Genomic DNA, 20,634 nt, shown 5'->3' with positions numbered 1-20,634 from the left:
GGGGGGAGGTAACGGAGGGAGCACCGTGCAGGGACGACGGGCCACACCTGTCCCCACCTGCTCATAGATGTCAATGGCCTTCTGATACTGCTCCAGCTGAGCCGCATAACCAGCCACCTTCAGCAGACACTTGTTGGCTGAGCTGTGTGGGGCGGGGACAGAGGCAGAAGTCGGTGGCGGTGGCGGTGGCGGTGGGGGGGGGAGGAGCTTCCAGGGGGCTGGGGAGGGCGGGGGGGGGGGGGGGGGGGGGAGCCCGCTGCCCGGTACCTGTTGGACTCCTCCCCTTTGTAGTAGTCTGCAGACTGCTCGTAGTGGGCGATGGCCTGGGGAGACACGGGGAAGCGATGCAACGTTTGTCCGCCACGGGCCCGACCCTGCCTGGGGCACAGCAGGAGCCCCTGACCCGTGCTCGGCCAACGCCCCATGCCCCCTTCCGGCACCCAGGCACCGGAGGCCTCCCCCAGCGGACACGAGCCCCGGCCCAAGGGGCCCGGCTGCCGCAGCGCTCCCCCGGCAGCCAGGCAGGGCCTCCCGACTCCCCCTCACCTTCTCGATGTCCACCAGCTCCGTCTCGTAGATCTCAGCGATGGAGACGTGGTGCTTGGCCGCGATCGTGAATCGGCCCTGGGTGGGATGTGGGCAGGGGCCATCTGTGACGAGGGACGTCCCCAGCACCCCAGCCCAGCCCTTCCTCGCCCCTCTAGGCCCCCGGAGCCGGGGATTTCCTGGCCCTCAGCCACCGGTGAGGTGTGCACGAGAAGGCACCGAGGGGCCCTAAACAGGAGGCTCCAGGGAGAGGCCTGGTCTCTGTGCTGGCCCGATGCGGTGACCCTGGGCAAGCCCCCCACACGCAGCCTCCGTGTCCATCCCGTCCACAGGGGCACAGGTGGGCGGGGCAACGCCAGAGATAATGTGGGTGCACAGGTACCTGACAGAGGCCCCGGCCTGAGGAAGCGCTGGACAGGGGGCCCAGATTAGGGGAACGACCAGCCCACAGTTCACCCAGTAAAAGCCCTGCAGAAAGTGGGTCCGAGCATCCACACTGCGCGGGAATTTCTTGGCCTCCCATTGCCCCCGTGTGGCCGTGGAGACGGCCCCCTCACAGGCCAACAACCCCCAGCTTCCCCTGCAGACAGGCACGGCTCTCCCCAGGGACGGCCCTAGCTTCCAGAGGAGCTAAGCACAGGCTACCAGCTTCTACCTGGGGCGGGGGGCAGAGGGGCCCGCAGAACTGGGCTCCTGGCCGGCCGCTTGGCACACGGGGCTGGTCTACGGACACCCGCTTGCCAAGGGACATCGGGAAAGGGCAGAGCCCCGGGCTCGGCGAGGCCTAGTTTCGGGTCTCGGCAACTGCTGTTCGCAGGCACGTGTCCCTGGGCAAGTCACGTTGCCTGTCTGGGCCCCCCATCCCCGTCAAATGGGGTAACACTTTCCACCTCACGGGGCCGTTGCAGGGGAGGATTGACCCACTCAGCGGAGGGAATCTGGCAGCCGCTGTCGCCGCTCTCACTACAACACTCCAGTATGGTACCGGACCCGGGAGGAGGCAGGACCCGGTTCCGGCCTGGGGAAGGGGTCCGGCGAGACAGAGGCAGAGTGTGGAGCGGCAAAACGCAGAGCGGATGGCAGCCGGAGCCTGGTTTTGGTCTCTGGTCCTGGCTCCCTGGTGGAGCTGCCTCTGGGCCTCATCCGTCGTGGGGATGCTCCCCGGGGACAGGGCAGGGGCTGAGCCAGCTCTGGGCCCCGCCTCCCCTCTGGCCTGCTAATCAAATGGGGTGCAGGAGGGGAAGGACCAGCAAGGGGAAAGGCCCCCGATAGCTGTACCTCCTGCAGATGTAACTTCCCCCGTGCTGTGGCGGGAGCTGTCGGGAGCCAGGCCGGGGCAGGTGACCCCCCCTCCCCTACAACCTGCTCCTAGTGCTGGCGCCAGGGAGGGCAGGCTGGAGCAAGGTGGTAGAGCAGGGGGGACGGGACAGGCAGTGGCCCTTACCATGTCCGTGTAGATCTCGATCGCTCTCATCAAACAGTTGATGGCCTCTACGGAGAGAAAAAGGGAAGCAGGGAGAAATGAGAAAGAGAAGTTATTTCAGCAGAAGCCAGAAGGAGGAGGAGAAAGCAGGGCAGGTGCTCTGCTGTGCCCTCGTGGCCGTGGCCGTGGCCGTGGCCGTGGCAGGAGGGGAGGTGAAGGGACACCTGAGCCCCAAGTAAGGCTCTCAGACTAACGTACCGCGCCGCGGACTGCTACCTGCTGAGGGCTGTCCTCTCCCTCAGGCCGCCACACTGCCACCACCTTCCCAGCAGCCCCAGGGACCGGACACGGTCAGGCTGACAGCCAGGCTCCCATGGGTGTTTTGAGCCAGGCCCGCTGAGGCCCTGCCCTCCAGGACAAGGGGTCCTGGCCAGGGACGGCCAAGCCTGACACCCGAGGGACGCCCAGGTTCCACCCGGACTCTGGTACCCCGTCACGCGGGACCCCGAGTCTGCCACGGTCCCCTGCACCTGCCTGGCCCCCATCTCTGGGAGGAGGGGGCTGGACACCGGGACCCCGAGGCCCCTCTGGCTGGAATCCCCGTCATTTTCTCAGCATTCAGCACAGCCCTCTGTTCTCCCCGCCCGCCTTCACCCGCCGCGTGCCAGCTCCCCACACCACAGGTGTCCCCGACGAAGCAAACACCAGGGTGGCCCGTGAGAGAGAGAATTCGGCTACCTTTGTTGCACCACCTGTTCCAAGACCTTAAATTCGGCTATTGCTTTTTTTTTTTCTTCCTCTTTTGACACGTTATTTGGAGGAGAGAGAGCGGCATGAGTGGGAGGCACTTTCTAGCAGACAGAGATGAGCTCTCGGGCTGGATCTCTTTTAATGCATCTCAGAAGAAAGGGTGCTGGGGGAGGTGCGGGGGGAAGGAAGAGAGCCCGGACAGACACGGGATGTGGGCTCCGTGCTGGGGTGGGCCTGGAAGGGCCCCTGCCATCCAGGGTACCCACAAGGCTCCTGGTCCACCCCCAAGGTCCCCCACGGTGAGCCGGGCCCGCTGGGCTGAGGGGCCACAGAGGAGCCAAGCCTGGCCTGCTCTCAGGGCCCTAAAGGTCTCATGACCCAGGGAGACAGGTGAGCAGAGGCTCTTAGCCTCAGACTGTGGCTGGGCCTTCAGGGAGTCCACAAGCTCCCCGTCCCCTAAGTTTACAGGCAAAAAGTGGGTGTCTGTCAGCCCTACTCTGGGGGAAGGAGTGTCTGCAGGTTTGATCCAATTCTGAAAGGCCTCTGGGGACGCCGGAAGGATTCAGAGAACCATTCTGGTCAAGGATGGGAAGCAGCTGAAAGCTCAAGGCGCGAGAGAAGAAGAAAAGGAACCAAAAAGGAAGCAGAGGAAGAGAAAAGGGAGAGAACGCAGAGGGAAAGGGAGAAAAAATACAGCCGGAGATAGTCTCACTTTAACACAGGTGCATATTTCGAAACAGAGCGTTTCTGGATCTGACGAGCCAGCACCGGGCCGCGGCACAATGATGAAAATAAGGACAACAAGGAGCCGGCTCCGCACCTCCCACCCCTGCTTCATCCTCCACCCCAGGGGGTGCCGGTGGCTCCCCCTTCTGGAACACCAGGGAGCCCAGCCTGGCACCTGGCCCAGGGGGCAAAGGTTGCTCCCGGTGAGAGACGAGCAGCCCAGGAGGGGGACCGGAGGCCCCCAGCTGTCCCCACGGGCCTGCTGGCACCAGGCCCGAGTGCTGTCGCCAAGGCTCGGTCCCTGCAGTGGCAGCGGGGGCAGAAGGCTCACCCCCCAGGCGGCAACACGGACTCACGGGGTTAAGTCCCCTTCACGCCTGCTCCGGCTCAGGAGCAGCTGTCCCTGAAAGCAGCGGGCTGCCCGCTGACGCCCCGGGGAGAGCGCCGGCAGGCAGGACACCGACAAACTAGATACAACCAGCTTATCTCCGGTCACCAGGACCCCACCGATGAGCGGCCGGCGCACCCCTGGACGGGAGCCAGCCCGGGACGGGGGTGGGGGGTGCCGTGGCCCAGAGGGGAAGGCCGGGCTGAGGCATACTGGGAGTCCTGCGGCCCGGGGCCCCGGGCCCACCTCGTGTGCTCCAGCGGCCCCGCCGTCCGGCTGCACTTGCCCGTATCAGGCCTGGGACTCAGCCCGTCCCAGTGAAACAGGGGCAGACCGCAGAATCCCACGGGGAAGTGGAATGGGTTAAAAAGAGACGCTACCACGTCTAACCACGCAGTAGGCACCCCCGGGCCTGGCCATCAGGTGGGTATAGGAAATCGGGGAGCCGCTGACAGCTATGGGCATCACTTCCCCGCACCCCCAGCCACCAAGGGGGTGGGCAGGCTGCCCCCGGCCCGCACTCTGGGCAGACTCGCAGAGGGAGAGGGCGGTGACAGGCACCGAATCCTTTTCTTCCCCCCTGGCTGGCTCTGGCAGGCCTCCTGAGCGGCCCCAGCCGCCTCTCCGGGGGAGGGCCCTCCGGGACTCCCGTAGGAGGTGCTGACACAGGACACAGGCCTTCGAGGCAGGTGCGGTGGCCAGCAAGGCCCCAGGGAGCTGGCCACCTGCTCGGGGAAACCTGGCAGGGTTCCAAGTGGGCCCTCCAGCTCTGTTTCACGAGGCGCAGTGCCAAGAGGAGGCGGCTGGGGGAGGCCGGGCCTCTGTCTGATGGGAGCCAAGGGCCACCCCTTCCTAGATACTTATCACACACCAGGTACCGCACCGGGCAGGTCCGTGCGTTCTTTCACACTCGGTCTCTGCTTCACCAGGCCAGGAAACAGACGCCTAGAGGATTAAGTGACTGCCCAAAGCCACAGGGGCACAGGCTCCGTTCAGACTAGGGAGACCACACTCAGCCACGCACTCTGTGAGCCACTGCGGGGGTGGACGACAGCGAGGCAGCGGTGCTGGGACTCGGCCCCAACGCCCCTCCCTGATTAGCACCAAGAACCTGGCACTCCAGCCGAGGAACTCAGTCCTGGCTCTGCCCAAATCAGGGTCCCCTCCTCACCGTTGCCCCTCTTGTTCCCTCTTGTTGAAAGGTCCTTCCCACCCCATATCCACCCCCTCCCCGCCTCAGCTCCCAGGGCAGCAAACCATGTCTGCTGATCCCTGGAGAAACCAAAGTGGCCTCTGGACTCCACGACAGCCATGTCGGCTGCTTTCCCACTGGGGCAGGGACGCCTCGGCCACCCTCTGCACTTACTAAGGCCAGGCATGGCGGCCACAGCCCCCGGCCCAGAACCTAGCACCCAACGCACCCCCTGCCGTGCTGAGCCTCAGCTGAAAAAGCTCAGATCGAAAGCCAGGTGACGAAGGACGCGGCGTCGGGTGGGGGCCCGTCCAAGGGAAGGGCTGAGGTTTGTTTAAAGAGCAAACAGCGCTGCGCATGTGTCACAGAGCCTGGCGCTCAACTCCTGCCCAAGAAACGAGTCCTTCCAGTCACCCAGGGGCAGCAGGTGAAGGCCCCAGAAGCTAAGGCAGCTTCTCCAGGTAGACCGGTTTCCCAGGGGGCAGAGGGAAGGCTGAGGTGGGGAGTTCCCAGGGGGATGCGGGCGGGGAACGGACACAGACGTCCCTAGGTCGTCACACTGTCCACGCGGCCTGCGGTGGCCCACCCCATCACAAGGACTCTGCTCTGGTTCTGGCCAGGCCTGAGCCCACCACATGACCCCCCAGGCCAACACTTGTGACATGCCCAGCTACGGAGCAGTGACCGGTCAAGCCTGGGGACACAGAAAAGCCACTTGGTCTACACTGATCAAATCCCCGACTGGGAACTAAATACCCCCGGGTACAGGTAACGGATCCACCAACAATTCCCCAGCGCTCGGGTGTGGCCCGCGCTCACCTATCCGTGCAAACACCTCTCTGACTCTCTTGGGAAGGACAGGTCTTTACTCCAAGGTGCGGCATCTCCTTTTCTTTCTTTCCTTTTCCTTGAAACATTCACACGTTCCCTATTCTCTTCTGAGAGCATAGCGACAACGAGGGGTCACTTGAAGAAAACGTCTTCACGCTTGCTAAAATGAAAAAGTTAGCCACCTGTGTCTGGCACCAGGATGAAAAAAATGAACTAAAATTCCAGCTCCACAAAACCCCAGAGCCTGGTCCCCGCTGGGCTGTGGGACAAACGGTCTTCTCACCATGAGTCAGTCCCAAACCGGGCTCCTATCCCCAAACACTCCCGCATTTTAAGTAACTTGTTCTCTGGCAACCACATCTCGGGCTCCGTTCTGATTCCCCCCCAGCGTGTTGGGAAGCCAGGTCGGGATAATTTCCGCTCCTTTTTCGGCATCAACTCCTACCTGGCCGGTCTTAGAACCCCTCCCACCCCCTTCTGCATGTTAATTCTGACAACAGAACAGATTTTCCTCTCTCCTTGGCATGCGGCGGGTCTGCAATGTAACTCCCACTCCCAAATGCTCCCGGCTTCGGGAGGGAAGCGATCGGCTGCGCACACCGAGCAGCAGGGGGAGGCGGAGGCTTGGAGCGGGATGCAAATGCCAACCGGAAGGGAGCCAATTCTGAGGCTCAAGCCCAAGTGTCTGCCTGCCAGCCTCCTGCCAGCCTCCGGCGTGTGTTGGCCCCTGGAAAAAACCGGAGCCTCGCGGACACCGGAGGGCTTCTCCCGGGAGCGCTCGGCTGGTGTGCGGGCGGCCGGGCCCAGCGTCGCACAGAGGCTCACCTTGGGGGTCAGCTTTCTTGAACGCGTTGCCGGCGTCCACGAAGCAGGTGGCCGCGTCGTGTTTGCTCTGGAGCTGCAGGTGCAGCTGGGCGGCCTGGCAGAAAGCGTTTCCGGCAGCTGGAACAGAAAAGAGTGAGCTCAGCCTTAGCGGGGCTCCACTTATCAGACGCCGCTCAGACACTGCCCTGGGGAGGCGGCTCTCTCGAGAATGCAGAGGCGCCCCCCGGGGGGGAGGGGGGGGGAGACAGACCTGGGTTGAGCTGAGGTGGAGGCCTCGACTTCGGGCCTCCTGACCCCGGGGCCAAGGCTCCGGAAAGTCCGTGAGGTGGACTTGGAGGAAGAGGGAGGCTCCTGAGCCCTGGGCGTGCGAAGAGGGCCAGGCCGAGGCCAGCTAAAATCCCACAGCCCTGATCCCAGCCTTTGCCGAAATTTCCAGGGCCACCATTTCTAAAAATCCAAGGAGAAGGCAGGCAGGGCCGAGGGCTATGAAGGATATACAAACCATCGCCAACTAAGCCCAGCAGTGGCCCCATGGGATAGCAGGAACTCGGGGACAAGTGCCCATGGGCAGAGGGTAGCAGTGACCACACGGGAAGCCCAGTCTGTCCCGTCCTTAGTTGCACCAGTTGGAAGCCATTCTGGTCACACGTCTGTCTCCTAAATCGCCTTGTGGCGTGCAGGAGACCACGGGATCTGTCCTCCTCCACGGCTGGAGAATGGGGGTGCGGCTGTGCTAACCAGGGAGCTCCAACCCCCACCTTCAGCTCAGCCAGCCTCCGCCTGACCCCATGCTTCCCTTCATCCTCCTCCAGCAGGATCCGAATCACAGAATTCCTGAGCCGGAAGGGGACCAGAGGGCCTGACTCCATCCCGCAACTTTAGAGCAGCAGGAGAGACAAAGCAGCCCAGGTTCTCAGTAGGCAGGATTTATCATTTTGCAGGGTTTGAGTGCAAAACGTCCAGGAGAGTAGCATCATTGGAGAAAAATGAAAAACAGCCCAAGGCTTTTATTTGAACGGCTAGAGGAATAGGGCGGGAGTAACACATTTGAGGGGCCAAGTAACATCTATGTGACTGAAAAATAAATATCCTGGGGTGCCTGGGTGGTTCAGTCGGTTCAATGTCCAACTTCGGCTCAGGTCACGATCTCACAGGTTCGTGGGATCGAGCCCTGGGTCAGGCTCTGTGCTGGCAGTGCGGAACCTACTTGGGATTCTCTCTCTCCCTCTCCCTCTCTCTCCCTGCCCCTCCCTGATTCCGGCTTTCTCTCTTTCTCAAAATAAACAAACTCTAAGACAAATATTTCCTTCTCTGATGGCACCTGATCAGTCCGGGAGCATAAAATTATCCCTGGCACGTGGCTTTACGCACGACGTATTTTGTGAAAGTTCAGGAAGAACGCTTGCCATTTCCAGGACACCAAAAGCATCCTCAGAAAGCGAGGAGGATCCGTCCCGCCCGGGGCCCTCCCCACTGCTTCCAGGGGCCCGTTTCAGGTGTCGTCTCCTTCTGGTCAGCAAGTTCCTCCCTGGGTCCCAAACCTGAACCTGTCTTCACTCAATTTCCTTCACCCCGTCTTGCTGACGCTCCAAGCTGGAGCCCTCTGGCAGCTCCCCACCAGACTTTCCGCCTTTCTGGCCTCTGGGGGCCCCTCCCTGCCTGCCAGCCTCTCTTCGGGGGAGCCAGCCACGCTCCAGCCTCGCCGGGAGTCTGACCACAACCTCACGGCCGAAGCCAGAGTGGCCACGACTCCGATCACCCTCCACCCACCAAGCGGAGGCGCACGACCTGGGACGCTCTCTTCTGGGCGGATGCCCTCCTCCAGCATTAAGCGACCTGACATCGTCAAGCTGCGTCCTCCCCTAGTCAGAGCGAGAACACAGAGAGGGCCGTGGGGGGCACCTCCTCGCTGCTCCTGAAGTTTGCTAATCTGCTGCCCAGAGTCCTCTGTGAGCTTTCCCTCCGCTCCGAGGTGGGAGGCAGTGCAGCTAGCAGGAAGGACACACGCGGCACTCCCGGCCACCATGTCTCCGGGAGTCCACACGATGGCCCCGTGGGGGTCGGGACCACCGTCCCTGTGGTCCTACTGAGGAGGAATCACATTCGGAGACATCGAGTAACTTCCCCAGGGGCGCACGGCCAGTCTGCAACCCAGACCTAGGTCACACTGGCTTCAAAGGTCACAGAGCCAGCGTGGGGGCAGGTGAAGTGCTCCGCTCCGGAGTCGGAGCTCTGCCTTCCGGATTCTCACTCCGTCACTTGTTAGGCGTGGGGCTGGGCGAAGCCTCCGTTTCCAGCCACGGGAACACGGACGGTACTGACCCTCACAGGGCTGCTGTGCCGATTCATTCGATCACAGAACGCACGCCTGGCGCTTAGGAGCGCTCTCCATAAACGGTTAACAATTACTGTTAACTGAACCCCTGGGATGGACCCCTGAGCCTAGAATTCAGGCACTGAAGAAAGCACTAGGGAACAGCTTCCGGGGAAAGCTGACCCGTCCTGAGGTTAAGGAGAAACCCCTCAAAGGGCAATCTGGATCCGCTAATCTGTCTACCCTTAGCCTTAGAGACCTCTCTCCAAGGTCTTGTGACCCAAGTAAAATAACCCAGTGGGCTCAAAAGGAGCCAGTGGCAGGCCGATGGGCTTCTGAGGCCAAAGATGGCTTAGAAAGGTGGCGGGGTTGGGGCGGCGGGTGGTGCTGCAAGGCTAACCCCTGGGTCAGGCCTTCGGGACTGGAAGCGGAGGGAAAACCGGAGACTCGACCACGAAGGAGTTATAGCAAAGATCACATACCGCTCCAGTTTTTGGCCATTTTGAACATGTTTGCTGCTCGGGTGTAGATCTCACAGGCTTCCTCTATTTTGGATGAGCCTCTGGGGAAAGAAGGGGCAAGATGAGACAAACCCGTCTGGTGTTGAAGAGCAAGCAAGCATCCCGCCCTGGGGCCAGTGCAGACACGCCCCCACCCCCATCACTTCCCGGAGAAGCCCGCTGCAGCCCAGGCCTCCTCTGGGGGCTCAGGGGAGACCGCGTCTGTGGCCTCCACTCCCTGGAACAGAGACACGCTCGCTGCCGGGGCCCTCCCGGGGGAGGCGTGGGCCACCCTCACTCGGGGAGGGGGGCCTTCCAACCTCCCCGTGAGCCCTGCCTCTGACAGTCTCTTCCACTTCCGCTCAGTGACCACAGGTTCCCAGGCTCTCTGCAAATCCTTACCCCCACCCCACCTCTGCCAAGAGACTGCAAAGCATTCTGGGGGAGGAGCCCAGCTCTGGATGCCTTGGCCATTTCCCAATGCCTTAATCCCAAGGCTCGCACGCTGCGGTTCTTCAGTGTAGACCTCTTGACCCTGCACGTGTGTCATTACTACTGCAGGGCTGAGCAGATGTACACAAAAAACTAGCCACAGCATTCTTCTCGAAGGTGGGGTCTACGGGAACCCTACAGAAGGTGGGGGGCCAGGCGTGGCAGACAGGTTTAATCACCACGCGTGCACGCCTCCCTGGTACTGTCTGAATTCTTTATCATCTGCATACTTTACCTATTAAAACGTACGGGGAAAAATGCAAACAAACAAAGTACTTCTCTCTTTTTTTTTTTTTTTTTTACATTTTTTATTTTTTATTTTTGGGACAGAGAGAGACAGAGCATGAACGGGGGAGGGGCAGAGAGAGAGGGAGACACAGAATCGGAAACAGGCTCCAGGCTCCGAGCCATCAGCCCAGAGCCCGACGCGGGGCTCGAACTCACGGACCGCGAGATCGTGACCTGGCTGAAGTCGGACGCTTAACCGACTGCGCCATCCAGGCGCCCCAGTACTTCTCTTTTTAAATGCCAAGATTTACATTTGGTTCTGTGGCCCAGCAATGAATTACATTTCTGCCAATTTACCCCAAGAAACTAAATCAGAAAAGTTGTAAGGATGTTCAGTACAGAATTATTTAAAATGGCAAAACCACCTTCAAAGAACTTATTGTGTAAGAGTAGGGGCCTGAGGGGCACCTGGATGGCTCAGTAGATTGAGAATCCGCCTTCAGCTCAGGTCACGATCTCATGGTTCACGAGTTCGAGCCCTGCGTCGCGCTCTGTGCTGACAGCTCGGAGGCTGGAGCCTGCTTCAGATTCTATGTCTCCCTCTCTCTCTGCCCCTCCCCTCCTCGTGCTCTGTCTCTCTCTCTCCCTCAAAAATAAATAAAAACATTAAAAAAAAAAAAAAAAAGAGTAGAGGCCAGAGACATACAAAGGAGTACATTGAGGGGGAAAAAAAGAGCGCTCTGTTTGGGCAGTTTCACCCTGACTTCCTGATCTCCCGCGCAGGCGGTGCATATGAAGCTCTTCCTGAACTGGGGGACCCTTCATTAGAACCTCGTCTGAGTCCCCACCACGTTTCTGTCCTTCCACCTCCAATACTGCAACCAGGCTCAGCCCACGAGGTCAAGCTCCCACCGCCCACATCAGCAGTAGAAAAAAATCCCACACGCTCAGTTCTACCAAATGGATTTCAGATTCTCTCTTCACTGACATCAACCGGTATTTTGTCTTGAAGAACAGAAGACGGGTATTTTCCAGCAACAAAGCCACACAGATCATTTTCCCTGTTGCCCCTCTCCCGCGTCCGCTGGCCCTGGAAACTCGCCGGCCCCAGCTGTGGCTGCTGGGGGGGCCTCCCGTGGAATTTGGGGGCACGCCTTCATTCTGCACCGCTAAAGCAGTAGGTCCTTTCCTTCCGGGTCACCGGAGCTGAGCTGGTCACGGTAATGAAACCGGAGCCTCCCAGCCACCCTCCCCTGAAGATTTCCCTCAGGGCTGGGTGCGGCCTGGAATCGGGCTTTTCAAACAATGGTCCTAGGTGATTCAGAAAGATCAGGTGAGTTCGGGAGGGGAAAAAGCTGACCTGGACCCATCGCTTTAGGTGACCTAGGTGACCTGTTCCGAGTCAGGCTGTGTCAGCTGGTAGACACCCCTGGTCAGGCTAGCCAGGGCTGGAATCCAGGGCCCGGGATTCCACATCACAGCAGGTAAGGTTCTTCTTTAGATGAAAAGTCTCTGCCCGCCGGGGCTGTGCCGATGCCGGTCCCCTACCCTCCGCTGCTCCACAGGAAGCGCCCCGAGGACTGCCCTCCCACACTCACTCTGCACGGTTCCGCGGTCTTCCCTGGCCAACCTCACCCCAGCTGGCCCAACACACCTTGGGCTTGGGGCCCCTGCTCGGAGTGACTTCTTTAGAACCCACTCTGGGCCTTGGAGAGGCGAAGAACCTTCCCGGGCATAGGGTCCTTTGAGGCCTAGCTACAAAATCCTCTGGGGGACCTTCTCGGGAATATTCTCTTACTGAAAGGGGACGGACGTGTTCACCGACCAAAACCCTAGGTCTCCCCGTCCCATGGATCCCCTGGCTCATTCTTCCCTTCTTTGTGGCAACAATTGGTTTCTATCCAGATTCAGACGTGCTCTGAAAAAAAACCTCGGGCTCCTGGATAAGCAGAAATGGCCCGACCCACCGAGAGGCCCAGAGCCGGGTGATCAACAATGAACGGTCGGCCCCAGCTGGTTTGTTTCAGCTCAGCGGGACAGAGTGAACACAGAACACAAAGCCTGTCAGCTGCCGGCCTGAAATTCTGTGATTCCACGCCAGGCCTGCTCCGGGTCAACCATTCTAGCCGCGGACTGGGAAAGCCAGAGGGATTAAGGTCTGCTCAGGCCTGCCTCCTCCCGGTAACCTGGGGCCTGCGATGACAGGGGGAACCCCTGGAGTCCCATCCCCTCCGTTCAGAAATGGAAATGGAGCTCTCAGAGGGGGCAAGTGACTTGCCTAGGGTCACCGGCAGGCCCTGAAGGAGGAGCCATTCGCATAGCTGCTTATTCACCTGGGGAACAAACTGGAGCCATTTGTTCCACTCATTCCGTGCCAGACACTGCAGATGACAGCAGTAAACAAAGGAGGAGGACCTGGCCCTCAGCAAACAGGAAGTCAGGGAGGCAATGTGAGGAGTAAGCAAGCGCAAGAGGGACTGGGGGAGGAGGGGGTTCCCTGGCCAGGCACATCAGGGCAAGCCACTGGGAGGACGTGAGATTTCAGCTCGGTCCTCGAAGGTGACTAAGGAGCCACCCACGGAAAGAGGGAAGAGCATTCCGGACAGCGATCACACAGCACGTGCAAAGGCCCCAGGACAGGAACAAGCTCGGCCAGGTCAAGGAACAGCAGTGGGCCAGGATGGCTGCGGCGCAGGGAGCGGTAGGAAATGAGGCCGAACAGGCAGGTAGGGGACCCCCGTGCTGGAGGCCGGGAGAAAGGTCTGGGCCCTGTTCTAACGCAACAGGGAGGTTTGTGGCAGAGAGAGTGACCAGGAGGAAGCAGCCCCCAGCTCCAGCGCTCTAGCAAGCTGTCTCCCGGCAGGGAAACCTGCGGTTTACTCCAGGGCCTCTCGCTGAGGTCAGGTGGGCTCAGATCCCTCATGGGAGCCTGGCAAACTCTCGGCTGGAAGAGCCCAGGCCTTCTCCCGTGCCTCCTGCAGGACATCCAGAAAAGCTAGTTGGGCAGGCCTCTCCTGAAGAGCCCAGCGGCAGCACAGGCGACAGCTGACTGTCCCTCCCCCACCGACCTCCCCCAAGCTGCCTCTGCTTCGCTCTCCCCATCAGGCGGCTCGGCTCCCAGCCACGAGCCACGCCACGAGCCACGCCGGGAATAGAGGGAACTGGTTTGGACCGGCCTGGTGGAGGGCTGTCTATAATTACCCACTCGGCTCTGCTCTCTGCCCCCTCCCCAGGCAGAGGAAACAGTCTCCGGGCTCCCAGGCGCAGCCACCAACCTCCAGCGACTGCCATATGGAGAGGGGAGCACCGTGCCAGCAACGCACAGAAGGCCCGGTGGGCCGCGGGCCAGGGGGGGTCCGCGGGGCAGAGCCTCCCGGCTCCTTCCTCTGTCCCCTGGGCACTTCCTGCCTCCCAGCATCGGGCCACCCGCCCCACCCGCGCTTTGCTCCGAGCCTCACGAGGCAGGGCAGGTGGATCCCCTTCTAGGTCCTCCTCACTCCCCGCAGTGCCACAGCCACTGGCCCTCCGTCGGCGCCTCAGTTTCCCAGCTCCTCCGTTGTCCCGAGTGGGGACGAATGGACCCCAAAGGCCCGTCCCCACCCTGACCTTCTCTGCCGTTCTATGTATCTTCTCTACGTTACTATGATGACCTAAAGCACCCTGCCTGAAGCAGCACCGAGTTCCTCACAGTAAGGCTTTGGGTATTTTACTCTTGCTTCACTGAGGAGGGAGCTGAGGCTCGGACAGGTCAAGGGGCTTGCCCAAGCTCACGCTGCCAGATGGTAGCAGGGACCAGAAACAGGACTCGGGTCCTGGAGATCCGGTCCTGCCTTGCTTCTCACTCACTTAGGAGATCTGGGAGGCTTCCTTCCCCGTATCTTCTGGAAAATAAGGAAGGGGGGCGGGAGGGGGCAGCTGGGTGAGTCGGCGGGTTGAGCGTCCAACTGAGGCCCGGGTCATGATCTCGCGGTTCGTGAGTTCGAGCCCCACGTCGGGCTCGCCGCTGTCAGCACGGGGCTGGCTTCGGCTCCTCTGTCCCCTGCTCTCTGCCCCTCCCCCTCTCTCTCTCTCTCAAAAATAAACATAAAAAAAAAAAGAGAGAGAGAGAGAAGGTGGACAAGGTCCCGGCCTGCTCTTGCTTCTCCGCCAGATTGAACAGCCAACGCCGCCGTGCGGATTTCCCTCACCCACAAGCAGACTCTGGTCTCTGCTGCAGCCACGCCGAGCTGCCGCTGGGCAAGGGAGGGAGTCATTAAACCAGCCCCCCACGAAGCCCCCCGTCAGTGCCGCAGGCAGAAGGAACACTGGAAAACAGGGCCAGAGCTGCGGGATCCCTGGGCAGCTCCTCCCATGCCACCTGCAAAGCTGAGCCGCTCACTGCTTCCCCCGCTCTGCGGGCACCACCTCCTCCGGGCCGAGTGCGTCTGAGCTCCTGGGGGCAGAGCCCCCCCGGCCAACACAGGCCCCAGGAACGACAAAAGAATAAAGCGTCACACACACTAACTGCCCGGTTCTGACACCATCGCAGGACACTCTTGTGACATGCCCGTAACAGACGGAGAGCAGAAACAGAATGGACCCGGGCGTCAAGAGACCCGGGCTGAAATCAGTTTCGGGCACTTTTCATAACTGTGGGACCTTGGGCTAGGGATCCCAGAGCCTCAGTCTGTTGACCTGTAAAATGGAGGCAACGAAACCGAACCGGGAAGAGCCTCTGCGGGGAGGAGGGACGACGCATGCTCAGGACCTGGCACCAAGGCCAGAACAGAGCAGGTGCTCAAACGGCTGCTATTACAAGGAGGAGGAGAAATCCAGTCCGAGGGCTGCCGGCCACCTGGCAACGGGAATTCTAGAGTCACCTGGGGTGCTGGAAAAGCCGGGGGCCGTGATGAGGCCTGGACTCAGAAGCGGACTCCCGGCTCGAGAGCCCCGGTTCCCTCTGTGTCTGGGGGGAAGACTCCGGACCTGGCGGGGCTGCTGGAAGTGCACGGGCACCTGGGAGAGCGCCCACCACACAGCAGGTGCTCAGCTGGGCGCTTATCAGGCTGGCAGGGAGAGCACATTCTAGAAACGCTTACCTAGCTCCAATCTCGGTGTGGGTTTCACCTCCCCCGCGACCCCCAGGTTAGCCGGGGGGCACCACCTTCTGGTTTCCACAGAGCCCAGGGCCTCTGACCCGCCCCACTCCTTCCTACGTCCTGCTGAAGGTGCGTATTTACGGCCACTGCTTTCCTGTGAGCTCACAGGCAGGGGCCGACGTGGCCTGGCAGGTCCCCCTCTGGTTCTCGGACCGACGCCCCTCTGCGCCCCAACATGACTTCGCTGTAGCCCCAGAACCAAACGTGTTTCCTTTTCTTAAAAAATGTTTCTCAAAGGGCTTTGTCTCTCAGCCGTCCCGTCCCACCCAGGAACACTGGAAGTTCTGCACGAAAGCAGCAGTCCCCTCCGTCAATAAAGGCAGAACCCCGGGGGGTGCAGCCGAACAGTGGCCGGGTAGCCCTGAAACCTCGCATCCCCTCGGGAAAGACTTGTGCTCTGGGTCTGGGCAAGGGACACCGAGTTTTCAGCTGTGGATCCTGACAGCTGGCAGGGCTCCTGGGGGTGGCTGATGCCTACAGGCGGTTTAAACGGGAACTGATTCGTCAACATTTAATCCGTAGAAATGCGCTCTTTGTATACCAAACCCCCTGACATCTGTACGTTTCCAGCGCTTCTAGCTCAACGTCCAATAAGATACTTACTAATAGTAAGTACTCAAAACACTTACAGAGATCAGGCTCGTTGCTTCACACGCAACCCTATGAGGTAGGTATCGCTATGGTTTTCATTTCACAGACGTGAAAACTTCCTACCGATGGTAGTATCCAAGTGGAAAGAAGTTTTTCTCTTGGATTTTGGTCAGCAGGGGATGGGGGGCAAGGGAGGAGGCGTCAGGGCCAAGGAAAAGCCCCAGGGAACGGAGCCACCATTTGGAAGTTGCACAGTTCCAAACAGGGCACAGCAGGGAAGTTTCTGGATCCATCTGAAGCCCTGGGGCAGGAAGAGGGAAAAAGTGTATCTACCCCATCCCCGATCCTTTTCCGCAATTTGTGCTTTGCTCAGGAAATCTCCATCTTTTTGCTTCCAGAGTAGAAGTTTGGGCTGCCCCCCCATTCCCTACAGCTCCCCTCCCCAGGTCTATGTGCACTGGCTGGGCCGAGGGGGGGAGGAAAGAGCCAGAGGAAGATATACAAGGAGTTCTGATCTACTAACTGGCTGGTACTGCCTCCCTCTCGGGCTGCTGGTGCACAGAAGCCCTCTAGCGTCTGGGAGCCCAGAAACAGTGAAGAACAAAGAAAGCCCTCACGTCTAAGGATGCGAGGTTGTCTCAGATCCCAGGTGGGGGCTATCCTACTTGGCCCGTTGACACGAGCAGAGACCTCTCAATTTGGAATGCCGTCACTCCTGATGGTTCTAAAAGGGGAGGGAAACGCATGAGGGATGGGCTGAGCCCCAACACTCCCTTCTCCGGTCCCTGAAGCCACTGGGGGGCCTTGAGAAAAGGCAGCTGTGAAATGCTGAACACACGGAAGCCTGGCTCCAGAGGGGCGGGGGGGCCAGGAGAGAGGGCTGACCTCTTGCCATGCTCCCAGCTCCTAGGCCCCGTCCGTGCCTCTGCCTTCGCCTTGCCCACTCCTCTCTCAGCACCGTCTCAACTGCTCTTGGCGCTCGAAGGGTCTGGGATGCATTCATTAAACAGCGGGAGAAAACTGCCATGTGGGGCAGGGAGGAAGGAGGAGTTCTGGGCTGGGAGTTCCCTAACTTAGAAATTCCTCTTAAGTTGGCCCCCATCTTTCTTAAGGGTAGCGTCCAGAAACGGGCACCAGCCTCAGGGAGAAACCAGCGTGGCAGCAAGATAGTTTTGGGATCAAACAGACCAGGTCTCCTACTTACCGGGGAACCGGGCAAAGTAATCTGTCCAGCCCCCCAGGGATGTTGTGAAGGTTCAATGCAAGGACGCAGGTGAAGTGCCCGGCCCAGGTCTGACTCAGAATCCGAGTACTTAATAATAAATATTACCTGGTGTCCTTACCGTCCCTGCCTGCACTCCCCGACCCAACTTCTCCCCCACACCAGCTGCCGCGGTCCTTTCTAAAAGGCAAATGGGAACCGTCCAAGATCGGCCCCGTTATGGACTGCGTCCCCCCGCAAATTTCATGGGCCGAGATCCTAACCTCCAAGATGATGACATGAGGAGATGGGAGCTTTTGGGGGGTGATTTGGTCACCTCCCAAAGGGGGAAGTGCCTTTAGGAAAGAGACTCCAACACGCTAGGTCACCCCTTCCACAACGTGAGGACGTGGTGACGGGGTGGCTGTCTACAAGGCAGCAGGCCTCCACCGGACATCGTATCTGCCAACATCCTGATCTTGGACTTCAAAACTCTTAAGAGTTAAATTTCTGTTCGCAAGCCACCCGTTCTAGGCTATTTTGTTATAGCAGCTCACACGGACTAAGACAGGCCCCCGGAAAGTCCTCGATGCTCTCCAGCACCTCAAGTCCAGGTTCTTTCTCTGGCTCATGCAGCTTTCTCTCAAGCGCCCTCAGACGTCCCAGACTTGGGCGCCCCATCATTCCCAGGATCACCTTGGGCCTGACCCTCTCACCATCACCCGGAGCTCCTGCAAATCCGCTGCTGCGCGCCTTGGAGAAAGGTCAAGCCCTCGGGCAGGTGTCCTCAGTCCCGGGCCCACTATGCCCGTCAGGTATCCTTCGAATACGTTCTCTAGAGCTCCAAAAGACTTCTTGACCCGGCTGCTCTCCCAAACCGATCCCCTTCAAGGCCTCAGGCCATGTTCCCTCGGCCCAGGTTCGCTCCGGCCTCTTGGCCCATCTTCAGCCTGGGTCCTCTTACCGCCTCAAGACGGTGTTGCCCGTTTGGCTGTCCTCAGCCTACGACCCTCCCACCATCTCAGGAGGTCTCTCCTCAAACCGAGCTCCCACAGCCCGGGCCCCCTGGCCCTTGGCCGGTGTCCCCTCTACTACTTTAGACCGTGGCTCCTCCTCCCGGAATCCCCTCCGTTCTCTAGGCTCGGGCCCTGCGACTCTACTCCGCCGCTTCGGGCCATGACTCCTTCGTCCTCTCAGCGTAGGTCCCCGCCGACCCCTCGGCGCGGTTCTTACCCAAACAGGCCCGAGAAGAAGGACTGCGAGTTCTTCACTTTGCGCTCCGCCTCGGCCAGCAACGCCATCGCCTCCGCTTCTTTCCCGGAGTTGTCCATGGTGGCCGCAACCGTACTCAGCAAACGGCCGGACCCGGGCCCACGGGGTACTCAGCCGAGGCCCGGCCGCGGTAGTCAGGTCGGGGGAAGCTTAGCGGGCGGCGTTGACGTCGCACCGGCGCGCGCCGCCTGCTGCCCGGCACCACGTGATCTGCGCCGGCCAACCAGCGGTCTGGTAGCGAGGTGCGCCCCTGCCGGCCACGCCCCCGCCGGCCGCCGCACACCGCCCCGTGACTCACCGTCTCCAATCGGCGAGCCGCCGCTTCAACGCTTGCGCAAACAGCCGCGTAGGACACCCCACTCTTCCTGGTGCGCCCTACGATATCCCACGTGCCTCGCATAAGCCAATCGTGGTCCCCGCCGTCAAAGACCCGCCCCGAAGTGCCCACCCTCTGGCTCCTGCTCCACCAATCAGCAGCATCCTCCGTCTCGGCCGGTACCTCCCCGCGGAACTTGCGCCCCAGTCAGCTGACCACCGACCCTCACGTGACAGCTCCGGATCCAGGCCGCAAGATACGCCCCGCCCCTGTACGGGTTTGACAGGTCTCTTGCGCACCTCCTAGGCCCCGCCTCCGCGCCTTATCTCGCGTGGTGCTTCACTGGGGGACGCGTAAGCGGTGATGCATCCGCACTAGCTTTTTTTTTTTTTTGCGCCCTCTGCCGACGGATACTGAAACTGGTTTGGGAAGGGAGTACTTACGGGGAAACAAAACTAAGCAAGGGCTGTCTCTGGTTTAAAAAAAAAAAAGCTGTAGCAAGCGTATCACAAATTCAGACACCCAGAGCCCAGATCGTTGTTTTTAATACCATTGTCCTGTAAAAGGAACCAGGGCTCCTTGATAAATGGCTGCTGTGAGGCTTGGGCAGGAAATTACACAGGATGAGCCTGGAGCATCTCGTAGTGCCAAAAGGGAAATTTCGTGTGTCATACACACACACAAATGGTAGGGTATGTCAAAGAGACAAAGGAGCCAGCTGGAAGGGCTGCCCGTGGCCAGTGGGAAAGGAATGGGGAGACCAAGTTTCCAGTGGAGAAACCTGCGTTGTCAGCCAGGTGCTTGAGGTGAACACCTACGGTGGTGAGTCACGGTGACATAGTGTACTTTCAGTAATGAGAAGCCGGTGGCACTTCACCTCTGTGGTCTCTCTCCCCATCTCTCCCCATCAGACAAATCCCAGTTGAGGCACATTCTTGGAAATACTTGACCAGGGTTTTCAACACTGCCAAGTCACTAAGAACAAGGAAAGTCGAGAAACTGTCTCAGCCAGAGGAGCCTACGGAGACATGACTATTAAATGTAATGTGGTATCCTGGGTGGGATCCTGAAGCGGAAGATGAATATTAGGTAAGAACTAAGGAAAGGTGAATAAAAGTATGGACCTTAGTTCGTAACAATGTGTCAATATTGGTTCGGTAATTGTAACAAATGTGCCACAGTCATCTAGGTCATCTAGTAATAGGGGGAACTGCCTATGAGGTATATGGGAATTTTCTGTATCATTTTCAGTCTTTCTGAAAATCTAAAATCCACTCTACTAAGATTCTTTTTAAAAAAATCTAAGTTCTTGGGGGAGCCTGGGGGGCTCAGTTGGCTAAGCATCTGACTTTAAATTTAAAGTTTTTTATTTACTTATTTTTGAGACAGAGACAGCATGAGTGGGGGAGGGGCAGCTAGAGAATCCCAAGCAGGCTCCGCGCTGCCAGCACAGAGCCCGATTCGGGGCTCGAACCCACAAGACTGTGAGATCATGACCTGAGCCGAAACCGAGAGCCGGACGCTCAACGGACCGAGCCACCCAGGCGCCCCTAAGCGTCTGACTCTTGATTTCGGCTCAGGTCATGATCTCATGGTTGTGAGATTGAGCCCCGAGTCGGGCTCTGTGCTGACAGTGTGGAGGCCGCTTGTGATTCTCTCTCCCCCTCCCTGCCTCTCCCCTGCTCCTGTGTGCGCACGTATACGCTCTCTCTCTCTCAAATAAACTTAAAAAAAAAAATCAAGTTCCAGGGCCCTGAATGACTCCAATCACGAATGTCTGTGTCAGAATACAGGAACATGCATTTTCTTACAGGACTCCCAGCTGATTAGGATACGCAGACGATTCAAGGCCCGCCTGGTGAGCAAACGCTGTTACCTGGAGGTAGGGCTGGGGTTTAGCG

The 20,634-nt window shown here is 59.6% G+C and overlaps 1 protein-coding gene across 1 annotated transcript; it reads right to left on the bottom strand.

Annotated features, from left to right (window-relative positions):
* Positions 1–3: 3 nt before the first annotated feature.
* On the bottom strand, positions 4–18,635 carry NAPA (NSF attachment protein alpha; the record flags this gene model as incomplete). The annotated part of the gene is made up of 7 exons (XM_049622308.1): positions 18,379–18,635; positions 9,478–9,557; positions 6,682–6,798; positions 1,991–2,037; positions 547–624; positions 268–323; positions 4–142 (listed from the first exon to the last, which is right to left on the bottom strand). Coding segments are annotated over exons 1-7 (615 nt in total), but the record flags the coding sequence as incomplete, so codon positions are not given.
* Between the last annotated feature and the right edge of the window lie 1,999 nt (positions 18,636–20,634).

The sequence above is a fragment of the Panthera uncia genome (assembly GCF_023721935.1).
Source record: "Panthera uncia isolate 11264 chromosome E2 unlocalized genomic scaffold, Puncia_PCG_1.0 HiC_scaffold_19, whole genome shotgun sequence".
Classification (NCBI taxonomy): domain Eukaryota; kingdom Metazoa; phylum Chordata; class Mammalia; order Carnivora; family Felidae; genus Panthera; species Panthera uncia.
The sequence above is the reverse complement of the archived record's forward strand: the minus strand, read 5'-3'. Positions and strand labels throughout refer to the sequence as shown.